The sequence below is a fragment of the Somniosus microcephalus genome, chromosome 9 (assembly GCF_052327205.1).
Source record: "Somniosus microcephalus isolate GS21.2 chromosome 9, FLI_Smic_1.0, whole genome shotgun sequence".
In the NCBI taxonomy this organism is placed as follows: Eukaryota; Metazoa; Chordata; class Chondrichthyes; order Squaliformes; family Somniosidae; genus Somniosus; species Somniosus microcephalus.
In genome coordinates this window covers 213379821-213395432 of record NC_140995.1, presented here as the reverse complement: position 1 = coordinate 213395432, position 15612 = coordinate 213379821, and the positions used below count along the sequence as shown (strand labels likewise).

The following is a 15612-nucleotide window of genomic DNA, read 5'->3' as shown; positions in this document are numbered from 1 at the left end:
TCATTTTTCAATGATTAAAATTACTTGTTGGCAACCCCCAATACCAGACTGCTGCTTATCTTATCTTTTACTATTAAAATGCAGCATTCACTCCTACAACAACACCTGTAAATAGCAAATACGCAAAGATAAAGCATCTCACAGGACTTGCGCCTCTGTCGGAAGGTCATGGGTCAGAGACCTTAGCACCTAATCTAATCTGACTAGTCTTTCTGATGAGATGTTAAACCGAGGCCCCGTCTGCTCTCTCAGCCGGACACAAAAGATCCCATGGCACCATTTGAAGAAGGACAGGGTGCTGGCTAACATTTATCCCTCAACCAACATTACTTAAAAAACAAGATTATCTGGACATTTATTTCGTTGCTGTTTGTGGGACCGCGCTGTGCACAAATTGTCCACTGCGTTACCCTGCAATACAACACTTCAAGAATACCTCATTGGCCGCAAAATGCTTTGGGACATTCTAAAGTCGTGAAATAGTCAAGACAGAGGCGGGTTTTATTTCCATCTTCAGTCCCTCTGCAACACTGCAGCAGGGGGGCTTTTAAAATTCGTTTGAGAATTATCACCAATTCTCTATTGACTTTGTGGCACATTATTTTTCAAAACTCTTGACCCCTCCCTGTGACGAGGGGCGCTCGTTTGCTGTACGTGTGCGTCGTTGTCACGTGTTTTGCACGTGGCTCTCTCTCTCTGTCTCTCTCTCTGTCTCTGTCTCTCTCTGGCTCTCTCTGTCTCTGGCTCTCTCTCTCTCTCTCTGGTGTGTCTAGGTTGGGCTGCTGACTCGTGGAGCTCTAAGCTCTGGCTCCTGCAACTCCTGTAAGTTTAACATGTTTAGTTGATTAATAAAATGTCGATACATTCTGAAACGCATGGCTTCGACTGCTCTCTAAAGAGGTGTCGACACCTGGTGGCAGCGGAGGTAGTGATTGTTTAAAACAACTTTCATGTTTTGTTGGTGGAACTCTCTATGGCCTGGAACCACTTAAAAGCAGCTACTCGACAGCTAAAGCGTGTTCAAGATGGCGACAGGGTCTGCTCGACCACCACCTCCAGCTCTCGACATACACGACTTGAATACTTAAGAAAAGTAGAAGATATTCGAGCGTGTCTGGAAAAACTGCGCCCTTGTGACGAAGCTCGACCAGGAGCCAGGACTAGTGCGACACCTCTCCCAGTGATCAGGGAAGAAGCAAAGTCTACTCCACATGGTCGGACTAGGCCGAAGCTGGAGACAAAGACAAGATGGCGCCGGTGCTGACGTTCTCTCAGTACTACCAACTGCGCAAGAACGTTCCTTTTGAGAGATATAAGTTTAACAGGAGAATACAAGAAGCTGGTGAAAGGTACGACTAGTATGGTACAGCATGGTGAAAACTCACCGATTTCCACTCGATAACGCCAGGAGAGATACTCCAAGACCGACTTGTGTTTGGGATTGCGGATACAAAGGTGCGAGGGAGACTGCTGCGAGAGGCCAACCCAACTCCTTGGAAGAGTAATGAGATTTGTCACACATCTGAAAGCATGGTGGTTCCCATTGGTAGAAGGCTCAAGAACCAGAGGACGCAGATTTAAGGTGATTGGCAAAAGAACCAAAGGCGACATGAGGAAAAACCTTTTTACTCAGCGAATGGTTAGGATCTGGAATGCACTGCCTGAAAGGGTGGTGGAGGCAGACTCAATCACGGCTTTCAAAAGGGAGTTGGATAAGTATCTGAAATAAAAACATTTGCAGGGCTACGGGGGAAGGGCGGAGGATTTGGACTAGCTGAAGTGCTGTTGCAGAGAGCTGGCATGGGCTCGGCGGGCCGAATGGCCTCTTTCCGTGCTGTAACCATTCCATACTGTAACCATTCTATGATTCTAGGAACTCAAAGTCATCGGAGAGTCGAGTGGACAGAATGTGAGTGCAGTACAGAAAGCCAAGGTGACCCCAAGGCATGACAGAGGCAAGCTTCGGGACGACGGCAGAGGCTCCTCAGGGACTCGTGAGTGCTGGAACTGCAGGAAGAGACAAGAGTTCCACAGAAGGGAGCTGTGCCCTGCCTTTGGGAAAACGTGCAGCAAGCGCCAACCATTTCACAGTGGAAAAGGATCGCCTGCACATAGGAATACAGCTAGAGCAACAGGTGACGAACCAAGGACAGAAGAAGTCTTTGTCATCAATGTGGTCAGTGCTATGGGTTTGGATGGCTCGCAGTGTGTTACACTTAAGCTGGAGTCAGGCAACTACCTAAGATTTCAAATGGACACTGGTGCACAATGTACTGTGATTCCACTTCACCGATACCAAACGGCAACACAAGATTTTAAGCTAGCAAAGTTTGAACCACTTAAGACCGAGATTGTAGCTTATGGCGGTTCAAGGTTCCCCGTTAAAGGACAAGTACAAATCCAGGCCCAATGTGGTGATTTTTGGTGTAAACCGGACTGTAAGCTCATCGATAGCACAACAATCCGCCCTCTGCTGGGTGGAAAGGCCTGCCTGGGCTTGAACATTATTAAACATACAGATAATGACGACATTAATAGAACACCCTCTACTGGTACATCAGTATATCGACAGCTGCAAGCCACTGACCAAGGAGTGTTTAATACAGAAACATCCTCGAGTACTCAGTGATGGTGTCGCACAAATTGATGGGGAGTACTGAATCAGGCTAACAAGGCAGTAGATCTGGTCCAACACGTCCCGCGTCGAGTAACAGTGGCTTCAAGGGACAAGCTGAAGGAAACCCTGGATGGTCTGGTCAGACAGGGCATCATCACTCCTGTAACAACGCTGACCTCATGGATCAGTTCGATGGTAGTTGTACTAAGAAGAACGGCACACTACGCATCTGCTTAGATCCCAAAGATTTAAACAAGGCCATCTAGTCAGAGCTTTATCCTCTGCCGACTATTGAAGATGTAGCTACACGCCTACACGGTGCTAAAGCCTTCTACAATTCTCGACGTCCGCAATGGGTTTTGGCACGTGAGTCTCGATGAACAATCGTCATATCTAACCACATTCCACACACCTTTTGGTCACTATTGTTGCAAGAATATGCCATTTAGGATCAGCTCAGCGCCAGAAGTCTTCCAACAGAAGATGCATGAGCTGGTGGGAGGACTGCAAGGGATAGAGGTCATTACAGATGATTTTGTAACAGTTGGTTTTGGAGAGACGCTTGGAGAAGCAATTCGAGACTACGACAAACACGTGAAAGCTTTTCTTCATTGATGCAATGATCATGATGCGGTGTTAAACACGGACAAACTAAAACTTTGTAGGCAAGAAGTACCTTTTATTGGACACGTTGCTATGGGAGGAGGACTTTGTGTCGATCCAACCAAAGTTAAAGCAATTTTGGAGATCCCGTCATCGACTGATTTAGCGGGGATCCAGCTCAATATCGGAACAGGTTTCTCCCGCATAGGTCAGATATCACAAAACCGCTTAGAAATTCAACACAGAAGGACACAGAGTGATTCTGGGGCGAATCACAAGAATTGGCGTTGCGACAACTTAAAGTAACAGTCACCAGCACGCCAGTCCTCCGTTGTTATAATCTCAAGGAACAAATCACCCTACAATGCGACGCATCTCAATCTACATTTGGAGCAGCAATGAGACAGAATGGACAACCAGTCGCCTATGCATCAAGAGCATTAACGCCAGCAGAGACGAGGTACGCACAGTTAACGCCAGCAGAGACGAGGTACGCACAGTTAACGCCAGCAGAGACGAGGTACGCACAGTTAACGCCAGCAGAGACGAGGTACGCACAGTTAACGCCAGCAGAGACGAGGTACGCACAGTTAACGCCAGCAGAGACGAGGTACGCACAGATTGAGAAAGAACTTCTAGCGATTGTATTTGCTCATCATTAATTTGCAGCCTACGGGACGTGGTGAATGTTGAAATGGATCACTGTCTGCTGGAATCAATAGTGCTCAAGCCACTAAACAATGCGCCTAAGAGACTTCAAAGAATGCTATTAAGACTCCATACAGTCCCAAAGTTTCATATAAGAAAGGGGAGAAGATGATACACTTAGCAGAGCATACCTGCCAGAAGCTAACGCCAGTGATTGGACACTCACAGTTGGAGACTCACACTGGAAACAACTCAATCATGCTGCAGCAGATGACCTGCTTCAGAAGAAACTGTGGGTTATCATTAGGCAAGTTTGGCCTGGGATCGAGTCAGAGGTACCTAATTGTCTCCACCCCGAGTTAGACTTTCGAGACGAACTAACAGTCCAAGGTGAATTGATATTCAAGGGACAGCTGCACTACGCAAGGAACTAATGTCAGTCGCACATTCAATGCACATCGGCACAGAAGGTTGTATCCTTAGAGTCTCGATAGCCTCTCTTGGCCCAGGATGTCAACAGAGCTGAAACAATACATTGCGAAGTGTGATATCTGTTTGGCACATCACAGTTCTCCAAATAAGGAGGCACTACGACAGCACGAGATTGGGGCTAGGCCTTGGTCGAAGGTCGGGGCTGCCCTTTGTGAGCTACATGGCCGCACCCTGCTCGTCGTGTGTGATTACTACAGTACCTTTATCGAAGTAGCTAGCCTCACTTCAGTTACTACACGCAGTGCTCTGAGAGAACGCAAGGAAATGTTTGCGAGATTTGGACTACCAAATATCCTAGCAACGGATAACGGTCCCCAATTTGTAGCAGCAGAACTTGCAGTATTTGCCAAGACATGGGGATTTAAGCACGTGATGTCATCACCTCACCACCCGCAGTCCAATGGCAAAGCCGAGATTGCTGTGAAGACCGTCAAACGACTCTTTACGAAATGCAGAGTCCGGTCAATCAGAGTTCTTAGCTCTATTAGACTGTTGCAACACGCCGAGTGCAGGTGTAGGCACAAGCCCTGGGTCATAGGTGCAAAACACTACTTCCTATAGCCGGAGCACTCCTACAGCATCGATATTCGATTGAGGAAGACACTCGTACGTTTGTCGGCATGAAGCAATGTCAGCAGCGTTGCGACAACGTGCATGCTAAAGCACTTCAAGCAATACACCCTGGTGATACAGTGCGGATGAAACTCCCTGGCCAAAGTGCATGGAGTGCTGCTACTTGCACCAGTGTGGTGGGTCCTCGAAGCTACGACGTGCAAGTTAGAGACTCATCATACCGCGGGAATTGCCATCAGTTGACTTGTGCTGATGAGCCGCCGGTAAGCAACACTCCTGAGATTGAGGATGCTTCTGAAACGCAGGTCCCCAGCGGTCCTCTGAACTTTAAACAGTCACCAAACCAAGCGACAACACCCACAACACCAGAAACTCCTGGGGGGGGCAAAATTGGGTCGCGCCCCCTTTGGGGCGCTAACTTCACCGGGGCGCTACTTTTAGCGCCCTGAAAAAGTTAGCGCCCCCGCGCCCGAAATTCACTGGTTAGCGCTACTGGAAGTGCCTCGCCTCCCTCTTGGGGCGCTGCAAGTGAATATCGCGGAGCTACGTGCCACAGCGCCACAGTACTGCAGGCCTTCCTACCCTTATTAAAGGGGAGGGCCCTAGCGTAGCGCGACCCGGGGCCCAGCTGGGCCACCAGGTATTGGAGTGCTGGCAAAAAAACCCGGCACTCAAGAGAAGTGCTGGGCTCACGGAGCGCAGCTGGCACCCCGCAGCGGGGTGGGGGGGGGGGGCTGCTCAGAAGGCTGGGAACAGCAACGGGGGCAGATGCTGGCAGGTGGCCAGCAACAAAAATGGCCGCCCGGCACCTCCCCTTTAATTTGCGCCGCCCCGGCCGCAGGTAGGCCCCTTGACCCTGTCGGACATAGCGTCCGGCGGTAAGTTAGGGGGCGCTACCGAAGATCGCGGCCGGGGCGCGAGCAGGGCGATGCGCACGCCGATGACGTCATCGCCGGAGGCGCAGCGTCGCGGGGCGATAGCGGTTACTGCCGCCGCAAACCTCCCGCTGAGTTTCGCAAGGCGGCATTAGCGGCGCCGCGCCCAGGCGCTAGGTGCTTTGCGCCCCGTTAGCACCCTCTTAGGGCGCTAATGGGAGGCGCAAATCAATGCAATTTTTCCCCCCTGGTATTCAGACACCAATCTGAAAGACAGCACAAGCCTTCAGCTCAATTGAAAAGAAAGACTTGCATTTCTATAGCGCCTTTCACGACCTCAGAACGTCCCAAAGTGCTTTACAGCCAATGATGTAATTTCTTTTTGAAGTGTAGTCACTGTCGTAATGTGGAAAACGCGGCAGCCAATTTGTGCACAGCAAGCTCCCACAAACAGCAATGTGATAATGACCTGATAATCTGTTTTAGTGATGTTGGTTGAGGGATAAATATTGGCCCAAATACCAGGGAGAATTCCCCTGCTCCTCTTCAAAATAGAGGAACTCTGAAATTTAACCAAAACAAAACACACCATCACAAACAGACACCGCTCGTATGCTGTACGTGAGTGACGTCTGCGTTGCCATCACGTGTCTCACACGTGGCTCTCTCTCTCTCGTGTTTCTCTCTCGTGTCTAGGTTGGGCTGCTGACTCGTGGAGCTCTAAGCTCTGGCTCCTGCAACTCCTGTAAGTTTAACATGTATTTGGTTAATAAAACGTTGAAACTAACAAACACATGGCCTCGCCTACTCTATAAGGAAATGTGGGCACAGTTGGGGGGCTTTTAAAAAATTGGCTTCAGAATTAGTACCAATTCTCCGTTCAGTCCGTAAGGGTGACCCCAAGTTTCCAGTCGCCTGTCACTTTAATTCTCCGCTCCACTCCCACTCAGACCTCACCGTCCTTGGCCTCGTTCACTGTTCCAATGAAGCTCAACGCAAGCTCGAGGAACAGCACCTCATCTTTCGATTGGGCACTTTACAGCCTTCTGGACTCAACATCGAGTTCAACAATTTCAGATCATAACCTCTGCCCCATCTTTATTTTCTCTCTCACATGGCAGCTGTTGATCATCCTGCCACTTCATCTAGAGTCATCTTTTGTTTCTTAACTTGTCCCATTACCATCTCCTTTTGCCTTGCACCATCATCCCTTTTGTCTCGTAACTTCTCCTGCCTTCCATCCTATCACAGACTGTCCCCTTTTGTTCTTTCCTCCCCCCCCCCTTTCCCTGCCCCTACACTTGCTTAAAAACCTGTTCCATCTCCAGCTTTTTCCAGTTCTGACGCAGGGTTGTCAGCCTGAAACGTTAACTCTGTTTCTCTCTCCACAGATGCTGCCTGACCTGCTGAGTATTTCCAGCATTTTCTGTTTTTAGTACCAATTCTCTGCTGACTTTGCAGCTCATTATTTTTCCAAACCCTTAACACTGACCACTGGGATTCTGATTTACAAATCTGTGAAAGAAATGGGAAGGAAAGACAAACTGCATTTCTTCATTTTCTCCTCTGGCCAGGAGGGGGCGCTCTCTCTCTATTGGAGCGAGCCAGAGACCCGACTACGCATGCGCTCACTCCGCGCGGTGACTGATGGGATTCCAAGATGGCGGCGCCCATCTGAAACGGCAAATTCGGATCTTGAGTGAATTTTACTCCTGGCGCGGATTCGGAGCAGAAAATAAACTCCCCGGATTTAGAATTTCAGCAGCGGAAGGTCGCAGAGAAACAGTTATTGGAAGTTTCACTTGTTATTTTAACAGGTTCGTTTGATCGCCTTTTATAATAATATTGATTGTCGGAGCCCACCGGCCGCATCCCTCCCTCACTCCATCACCACATTCACCCCATCCCTCCCTCCCTCCCTCACCACATTCACCCCATCCCTCCCTCCCTCACCACATTCACCCCATCCCTCCCTCCCTCCCTCCCTCCATCACCACATTCACCCCACCCCAACCCTCCCTCCATCACCACATTCACCCTGTCCCTCCCTCCATCACCACATTCACCCCATCCCTCCCTCCCTCCATCACCACATTCACCCCATCCCTCCCCACATTCACCCCATCCCTCCATCCCTCCATCACCGCATTCACCCCCTCCCCCACCCCCTCCCCCCTCCCTCACCCCCCCTCCCTCACCCCCCCTCCCTCACCTCCCCCCCTCCCTCACCTCCCCCTCCCTCACCTCCCCCCCTCCCTCTCCCCCCCCTCCCTCTCCCCCCCCTCCCTCTCCCCCCCTCTCTCTCTCCCCCCCCTCCCTCTCCCCCCCTCTCTCCCCCCCTCCCTCTCCCCCCCTCTCTCCCCCCCTCCCTCTCCCCCCCTCTCTCCCCCCCTCCCTCCCCACCGCATTCACCCCCCCTCACCGCATTCACCCCCCCCTCCCCGCATTCACCCCCCCCTCCCCGCATTCACCCCCTCCCTCCCCGCATTCACCCCCTCCCTCCCCGCATTCACCCCCTCCCTCCCCGCATTCACCCCCTCCCTCCCCGCATTCACCCCCTCCCTCCCCGCATTCACCCCCTCCCTCCCCGCATTCACCCCCTCCCTCCCCGCATTCACCCCCTCCCTCCCCGCATTCACCCCCTCCCTCCCCGCATTCACCCCCTCCCTCCCCGCATTCACCCCCTCCCTCCCCGCATTCACCCCCTCCCTCCCCGCATTCACCCCCTCCCTCCCCGCATTCACCCCCTCCCTCCCCGCATTCACCCCCTCCCTCCCCGCATTCACCCCCTCCCTCCCCGCATTCACCCCCTCCCTCCCCGCATTCACCCCCTCCCTCCCCGCTTTCACCCCCTCCCTCCATCACCGCGTTCACCCCCTCCCTCCATCCCTCCCATCACCCCATCCACCCCTCACCTCCCTCCCCTTCCTCTCCGTCCATCGCCTCCATCCCCAGTTTTAAGGCTAGGTAAAATGCAGCAGCCATTCTGCTTCCAGTACCCTCTCTCTAGCAGCAATGAGACGAGTGAGCAGTTGATATGTGTTTTTGCTGGTATTTAATATTTGATTTTTGAAGGAGGAATGCTGGCCAGGGCATCTCCTCGATGCTCTTTGAATGTATCTGGAACATCTTTACTGCCCACCTGAACACGCAGTAGAGGCCCCGATTTCATGTCTCATCCGCAGGAAGGCATCTGACGATGCAGCACTCCCCCAGTGTTATACTGGAGCATCATCCGAGATTGTTCGCTCGGTACCTGGTGTGGGTCTTGAACCCACAGCCTTTCAGCAGGTGTGTGATCCACTGAGCTAGTTTGATGCCTGCAGAGAGCATACTTTGAATCTTAGGTCTTTGTAAATAACTGCCTTTCTTCAAGCAGAAATAATGCTGATATCTGGAACCCATGTCGAACGTCTATGAAGAGAGGGTAACGATGATCGCAGCAGGGGAAATGCAGGAGTTTGTTCCTTTTGGCCGTGACCACTGCAGGCGCCACCCTAATGCCACGAATCTTCAGCTTCGGCAGCTGCAGCCTGCTTCAGAACTGTGGTCCTCTGATGGCGATGCGGGATTGGTGGGATCACTGAGGGAAGTTACAATCCATGAGAAGCAAAAGGTACAGGATTGGAAGCCTATTATTATGAGTTGACCCTAAATTAGAGCCCCTCATGTTCCTGGTATTCTGCAACTTGGTACATTATAGGGATGTATAAGTCATTGGTTTAGTCACAGTTGGAGTAGTGAGTGCAGGTTTTGGGATTATAGAAAGGATATTGGAAAGAAAAAGAAAGAACTTGGATTTCTACAGCACCTTTCACAACCTCCGAATGTCCTAAATCGCATTACAGCCAACGTTGTAATGTATTAATCGTGGCAGCCGATTTGCACACAGCAAGCTCCCACATTAATGGCAGATAATAGTGACTGTTTTAGTGAAGTTGGTTGAAGGATAAATACTGGCCAAGGCACCGGGAGAACTCCCCTGCTCTTCTAAGAAATAGTGCCAGGGGATCTTTTATGTCCACCTGCGAGGGCCTTGGTTTAACATCTCATCTGAAAGATGGCTCCTCCGACAGTGCAGCACTTCCTCAGTACTGCACTGGAGTGTCAGCCTAGATTTTGTGCTCAAGTCTCTGGAGTGGGACTGTGAACCCACAACCTTCTGACTCCGAGGCGAGGGTGCTGCCCACTGAGCCACAGCTGACATTGTAAAGGTACACTGTAGATTCACTAGAATGATATCAGTGAGAGACTTCGAAAAAACTCTGGATGTATTCCCTGGAGCAGGAAAGGCTGAGGGGAGGAGCTAAAAAAAAAAAAAAGGATTCAAATAAGAGGGTAAATAGTGAAAAATATTTCTAGTGATTAGTGAACCAGTAACAAGGGGCATAAATGTAGAGTTAGCATTGAAAGCAAAAAGGATTAGCGTGGACCAATTTCACCCATGTAGTGTTTTTATTTAGCTGATCCCTCTTTAAGCTGAAAGGCCGTTGAAAATAAATAAAATAAGAACTGGTATAATGCTTGTGTTTAGCATATTTTGGTATTTGATAAGTTTGTAAATTTACAGAACATATAGAGCTATATATATCGGCTTTTTTTGTTTAATGTGTGTCTTTCCTGCTCTTTATGTCTCAGCTACTGCTGGATAAACTCACTGAACCAACCGAAAAGCTGGTAGAAAGTCTTTAATCCAGTATTAAAACCTCTTGCTAATATATCTATATTTAATACAGTCATTCAAATTTTAAAAATCCTCTTGAAGTCGAATTGGAGACACCTGTAGAACCAAATGACTATCTAATTCATAGCATTACCAGTTTGATTTTGAAATGCTATTCCATGGTGCTCCAAGGGCAAAATTGCCTTTTGGTGCGAGTATGAGGAAGGCTGATGTAACCTGTCTTGTTGCAGGAGAGCTGGCATCTAAGGAAAGGCTCTTGTGACATTGGTGAAGAGCTGGACTACGATGAAGAGCTGTATGTGGCTGGCAACATGGTCATCTGGAGCAGAGGCAGTAAAAGCCACGCCTCTTCAGTTTATAAGGCATTCACAGTGGACAGCCCCGTCCTGCAGGCAAGATGCTGACTTACCACATTTACTTTACATAAACCCACCTAATATAACCGTTCTTTTGAATTTGTGTTTGCTCCCTGGTCACACCGGGATTGGCCACATCCCCGCACGCTGTCGTTTACAAGCAAGCTCCTGCCCATTTGTAGTTTTGAAATGTTTTGCGAAAAGTGTTTCAGTAGCTTCGCTTTGTATAACTGGGATTGCGTGAACAACATTCTGTTTCTGCTCATTTTCCTGAAATGTTCTTGTTTTAAACGGTGCATGCTGCCACTCATGGTTTGGGAAGGGACCTGTGTGAAACGTGCACCATTTATTGAAGTACCCTGGGTATATGGTTTTGCTGTACCTGCATAACCATTATTCAGCGATCCAAATACCTGGTTTGAATTGGAGTTGATTTTAATTAACACATTAGAATGTGGAACTTGCTACCACAAGGAGCAGTTGTGGCGAATGGCAAAATGGCATTTAAGAGGAAGCTAGGTAAACACGAGGGAGAAAGGAATAGAATGTTATGTTGATAGGGGGCGATGAAGAGGGGTGGGAGGCAATGTTTCCTTTAAACCATGTGGCTGCGCAGCACTCTTGAGGCCCTGGAACATTGGTAGGAGGAGGCTTGTGTGCAGCATAAACCAGTTGGGCTGAATGGCCTGTTTCTGTGCTGTACATGCTATGGGTACTGTACAAATAGGGGTGCTGTGAACAGGGACAAAAAGTTAGTTTTAGAATGATCTCGAGCACCACACCTTAACCTGGCCTTCGCCTTTCCACATGTCCCTCCCTCCTTCAGAATCCTTACCCCACATTGGGCAATTGTAATCCACTGACCAAAGACCCCACCATCGTGCTCGGTCTCTCCGAGCCTGTGCTGCTCTTTTGCCCGCTGGCGCTCTCATTCAGATCTTCCTGTACAAAGTTCCACCACCATTTTGGGTTTGACCTTTCATGTGTTTCTTTCCCCATACTGAGACCTATTACAAGGACACCAAGCTTCTATTCACAATATGTCCTGTTCGCACCGAGGCCACTTCAGTGTTGGCCATTCTGTCCTTTCAGCTGATAGTCTGCACAATCCTTTCCAAAAGCATTCAACTTCTACTTCTGTGCCTTCAATCAGGAATGACCTCTCAGCATCATTTAGAAGTTGTGTCTGGACACTTACCTTCATATAGTCCGCTTTATATATCCTCTATCCGAGAAGGGATCCCCTTTACAAACACTTCACAAATCTTTTAGACCTTTCTTTGCAGTGCATGCAACTTCCAATTGGGGGGAAAAACAAACTTCTTATCTCTCACACTTGGTACCCACAAGCTACCATCATAGAGTCATAACGACACAGAAGGAGGCCATTCAGCCCATCGAGTCCATGCCGGCTCTCTGTAGAGCAAGCCAGTCAGTCCCATTCCCCCGCTCTATCCCCGTAGCCCTGCAAGTTTATTTCCCTCAAGTGCCTATCCAGTCTCCCCTTGAAAACATTGAGTGTCTCCGCTTCCACCACTTCCGTCGGCAGGGAATTCCAGGTCATCACCACTTGCTACATAAAAAAGATTTTCCTCACATTCCCCCTGTATCTCTTGCCCAAAACCTTAAATCTGTGCCCCCTTGTCCTTGTACCATCAACTAGTGGGAACAGCCTTTCCCCGTCTAGCCTGTCCAAACCCGTCGTAATCTTGTACACCTCTATCAAATCACCCCTCCACCTCCTTTGCTCTAATGAAAACAAATCCAGCTTCTCCAACCTGTCCTTGTAGCTAAGATGCTCCATCAGTCCCCACAAGCTACAAATTCGGCAAAAGTGCCACACGGGAGGCTTATTAAGAAGAAGCCCCTGGAATTAATGAAGTGGCGGTGTGGATACAAAATTGTGCTCAGTGAGAGGACGCAGAGGGTGGTGGTGGATGGATGTTTTTCAGACTGGGAGCTGGTTTTCAGTGGTGGTCTCCAAGGGTCAGTTTTGAGTCCATTACTCTTTGTAATATTTATAAATGACCTAGACTCGATGTAGGGAGCAGCATTATAAAGTTTGCAGACAATACGAAACTTGGCAAAGTAGTAGATTATGATGAGGATAGTTGTAGACTTCAGGCTGACGTAGGCAGGATGGTGAAATGGGCAGAAGCACGGCAGATGGAGTTCAGTGTGGAGAAATGTGAAATGATGCACTTTGGGGTGCCGAATATGGAAAGACAGTATAATATAAATGGCACATTTTTGAAAAGTGTAGATGAGCAGAGAGACCTTGTTGCCCATATACACAAATCTTTAAAGATAGCAGGGCAAGTTGATACGGTGGTCAAAAAGCACATGGGTTATTTGGGTTTATGAATAGCAGGATAGAATATAAAGGCAAAAAGAGATCATGCTAGAACTTTATAAATCACTGGTTAGGCCTCCGCTGGAGTATTGTGGGCAATTCTGGGCACCACACTTCAGGAAAGATGCAAAGGCCTTAGAAAAGGTACAGAGGAGATTTACCAGGATGTTACCAGGGATGGGGAGAGGTTGGAAAAGTTAGGACTGTTCTCCTTGGAACAGAGAAGGTTAAGAGGTGACTGGATAGAGGTTTTCAAGATGATGAGAGGTTTTGATGGAGTAAATAGGGAAAAAATACTCCCTCTGGCGAGTGGCTCAATAACTAGAGGTCATAGATTCAAAATCATTGGAAAAAGATCTAGAGGGGAGATGAGGAGAACTTTTTTCACTCAGAGAGTTGTCGGGATCTGGAACGCTCTACCTGAAAAGGTGGTGGAAGCTGATTCCATAAATAATTTTAAAAGGGAGTTGGACAGGTAGTTGAGGATGAGGCACTTACAGGGTTACGGACAAAAGCGGGGATGTGGGACTAAGTACGACGGCTCTTTCAAAGAACCAGCACAGGCACGACGGGCCGAATGGCCTCCTTCTGTGCTGTAATTTTCTATGAATCTGCAGCCTACCTTCTTTCTCTGTGTTCTTCATAGAATCATACAGCGCAGAAGGAGGCCATTCGGCCCATCGTGCCTGTGCCGGCTCTTTGAAAGAACGAATCCAATTAGTTCTACTCTTTCTGCTCTTTCCCCAAAGCCCTGCAAATATTTTCCTTTTTAAGCATGTATCTAATTCCTTTTTGAAAGTTCTGTGTATTCCAGGCATAATTTACATATTTTGGGGAGTGTATATTGATCCTTCCTTTTTGCATTCATCACCTGGCAGCCTAGTCATCATATTGTGGCAGCCAATAATGGGGTGAAAATGGAAGCCTCATCTGTATATCCTGGGTCCTTCACCAGGTACTGGTCTACCTTCACACCATCCAGCTCCCTCTCCTCTGACCCTGCGGCCCTTTGCCTCACTCATTATACGGCCTATTGCAGTATTGTACGAGGTGGTGAAAAGATACAACTTTGACGGACTCCTTTGCTCACTTCAGCCATACTGATATTTTTCCTTCAGTCCCAAGACACACCTTTGTTGCGTCGTCCATCATCTTTAGCACTCGGGTAACCTTTCTGCTACTCCATTGACCTTTGGCATTTCCCAGTCACTCATTTCAATCGGTTTGCAATCTTGGCATGAAGATGTGTCCCACTGGCAAACTGTAGCTGCATTATGTACTATCTGCAGGATGCAACTCAGCAAGCTTATCTTAACAGTAGCTCCCTCCCCTGTCAGAGAAGGACAAGAGCAGCAATATCATGAAAAAAGCAGCACCTCCGAGCTCCACTCCAGTTTGCACCCATCCCGCTCCCCCCCCCCCCCCCCCCCCGGACTTGGAATCCTGGAATTCCTTACCTAACACCGTCGTGGGAGCACCATCATCAGAAGGACTGCAACAGTTCAAGAAGGCCTCCAACCACCTTCTCAGCACAGCTAGAGATGGAGAATAAATGTGGCCTAGCCAGCGCCACCCACAGTCTGAAAACAAATTTAAAAGAAGTTCACGACCAAAAACTGCAGACTTTCTCCCATCCTTCCCTTGAGGTGTCTGGACTTGATCGTTAGGAACACTCGAACAAACGCATCGCCTTGAAAACAAAGTAAACCAATGCTTCTGGAGTGTTTTCACTGCACCCTTCCTGTGTAGTGGGATTATTATTGTCAATATTCAAACCTGAGGTGGTGTTTTTCACCCCTGACGTAATAAAACTCACTACGCACTTGGTTTGAGCATAAAGCAAGGCTTTAATCAACTTGTTTCAGAACATGGAGGTCTAGTTGTACTTCACTAGTTCCTTGTCTTACAAAATGTCCCTGGCAAGCTGGACCCACGCCCGAGTATTTATACTCCTTGGACGGCGCCACCAGCTGGCTGTCCAGCGTTATTTCATGAGTAGTTTCTTGATGATGATGAGATTTATAACAACCCCCAAACCCCCTTCCTCTGCCCAGCTTTTCAAGCAATTCTCCAACCTAATATAGGCAGGCGGGACAAAAAAGTATACAATTTAGTTTAAGGTTGTAGAAATCTGGAACACTCTTCCTCAAAATACGGTCGATACTCAGATAATTGGAGCTTTCAAGCCTGAGAGAGATTTTTGTTGGGTAAGGGTATCAAGGGATATGGATCAAAAGCAGGTAAATGGAGTTGAGATACAGATCAGTTGTGATCTAGTTGAATGGCGGACCAGCCCCAAGGGGCTGAATGGCCTACTCCTGTTCCTAATGTTCCTATGTTTTCTGCTTTAAACACAAGTATGTTTTTGAAGAAAATGTATTTTATATTTTAGAAAGAATTATGCAATAGCC

General features: G+C 48.6%; 1 protein-coding gene across 4 annotated transcripts in view; it reads left to right on the top strand.

Moving 5' to 3' along the window:
- The first annotated feature begins 7462 nt into the window (after positions 1–7462).
- Positions 7463–15612, top strand: part of anapc1 (anaphase promoting complex subunit 1) — a 234040-nt gene continuing 225890 nt past the window's right edge. For 3 of the 4 annotated variants that reach the window (XM_085997868.1, XM_085997869.1, XM_085997866.1), the window contains exons 1-3: positions 7463–7625; positions 9188–9424; positions 10723–10884. In XM_085997868.1, the coding sequence (XP_085853994.1) occupies positions 9212–9424; positions 10723–10884 (375 nt within the window). In that variant the 5' untranslated portion in view covers positions 7463–7625; positions 9188–9211. Of the gene's footprint in view, positions 7626–8730; positions 9100–9187; positions 9425–10722; positions 10885–15612 lie in introns of those variants that run through there. The other variant, XM_085997867.1, reaches the window with a different exon arrangement.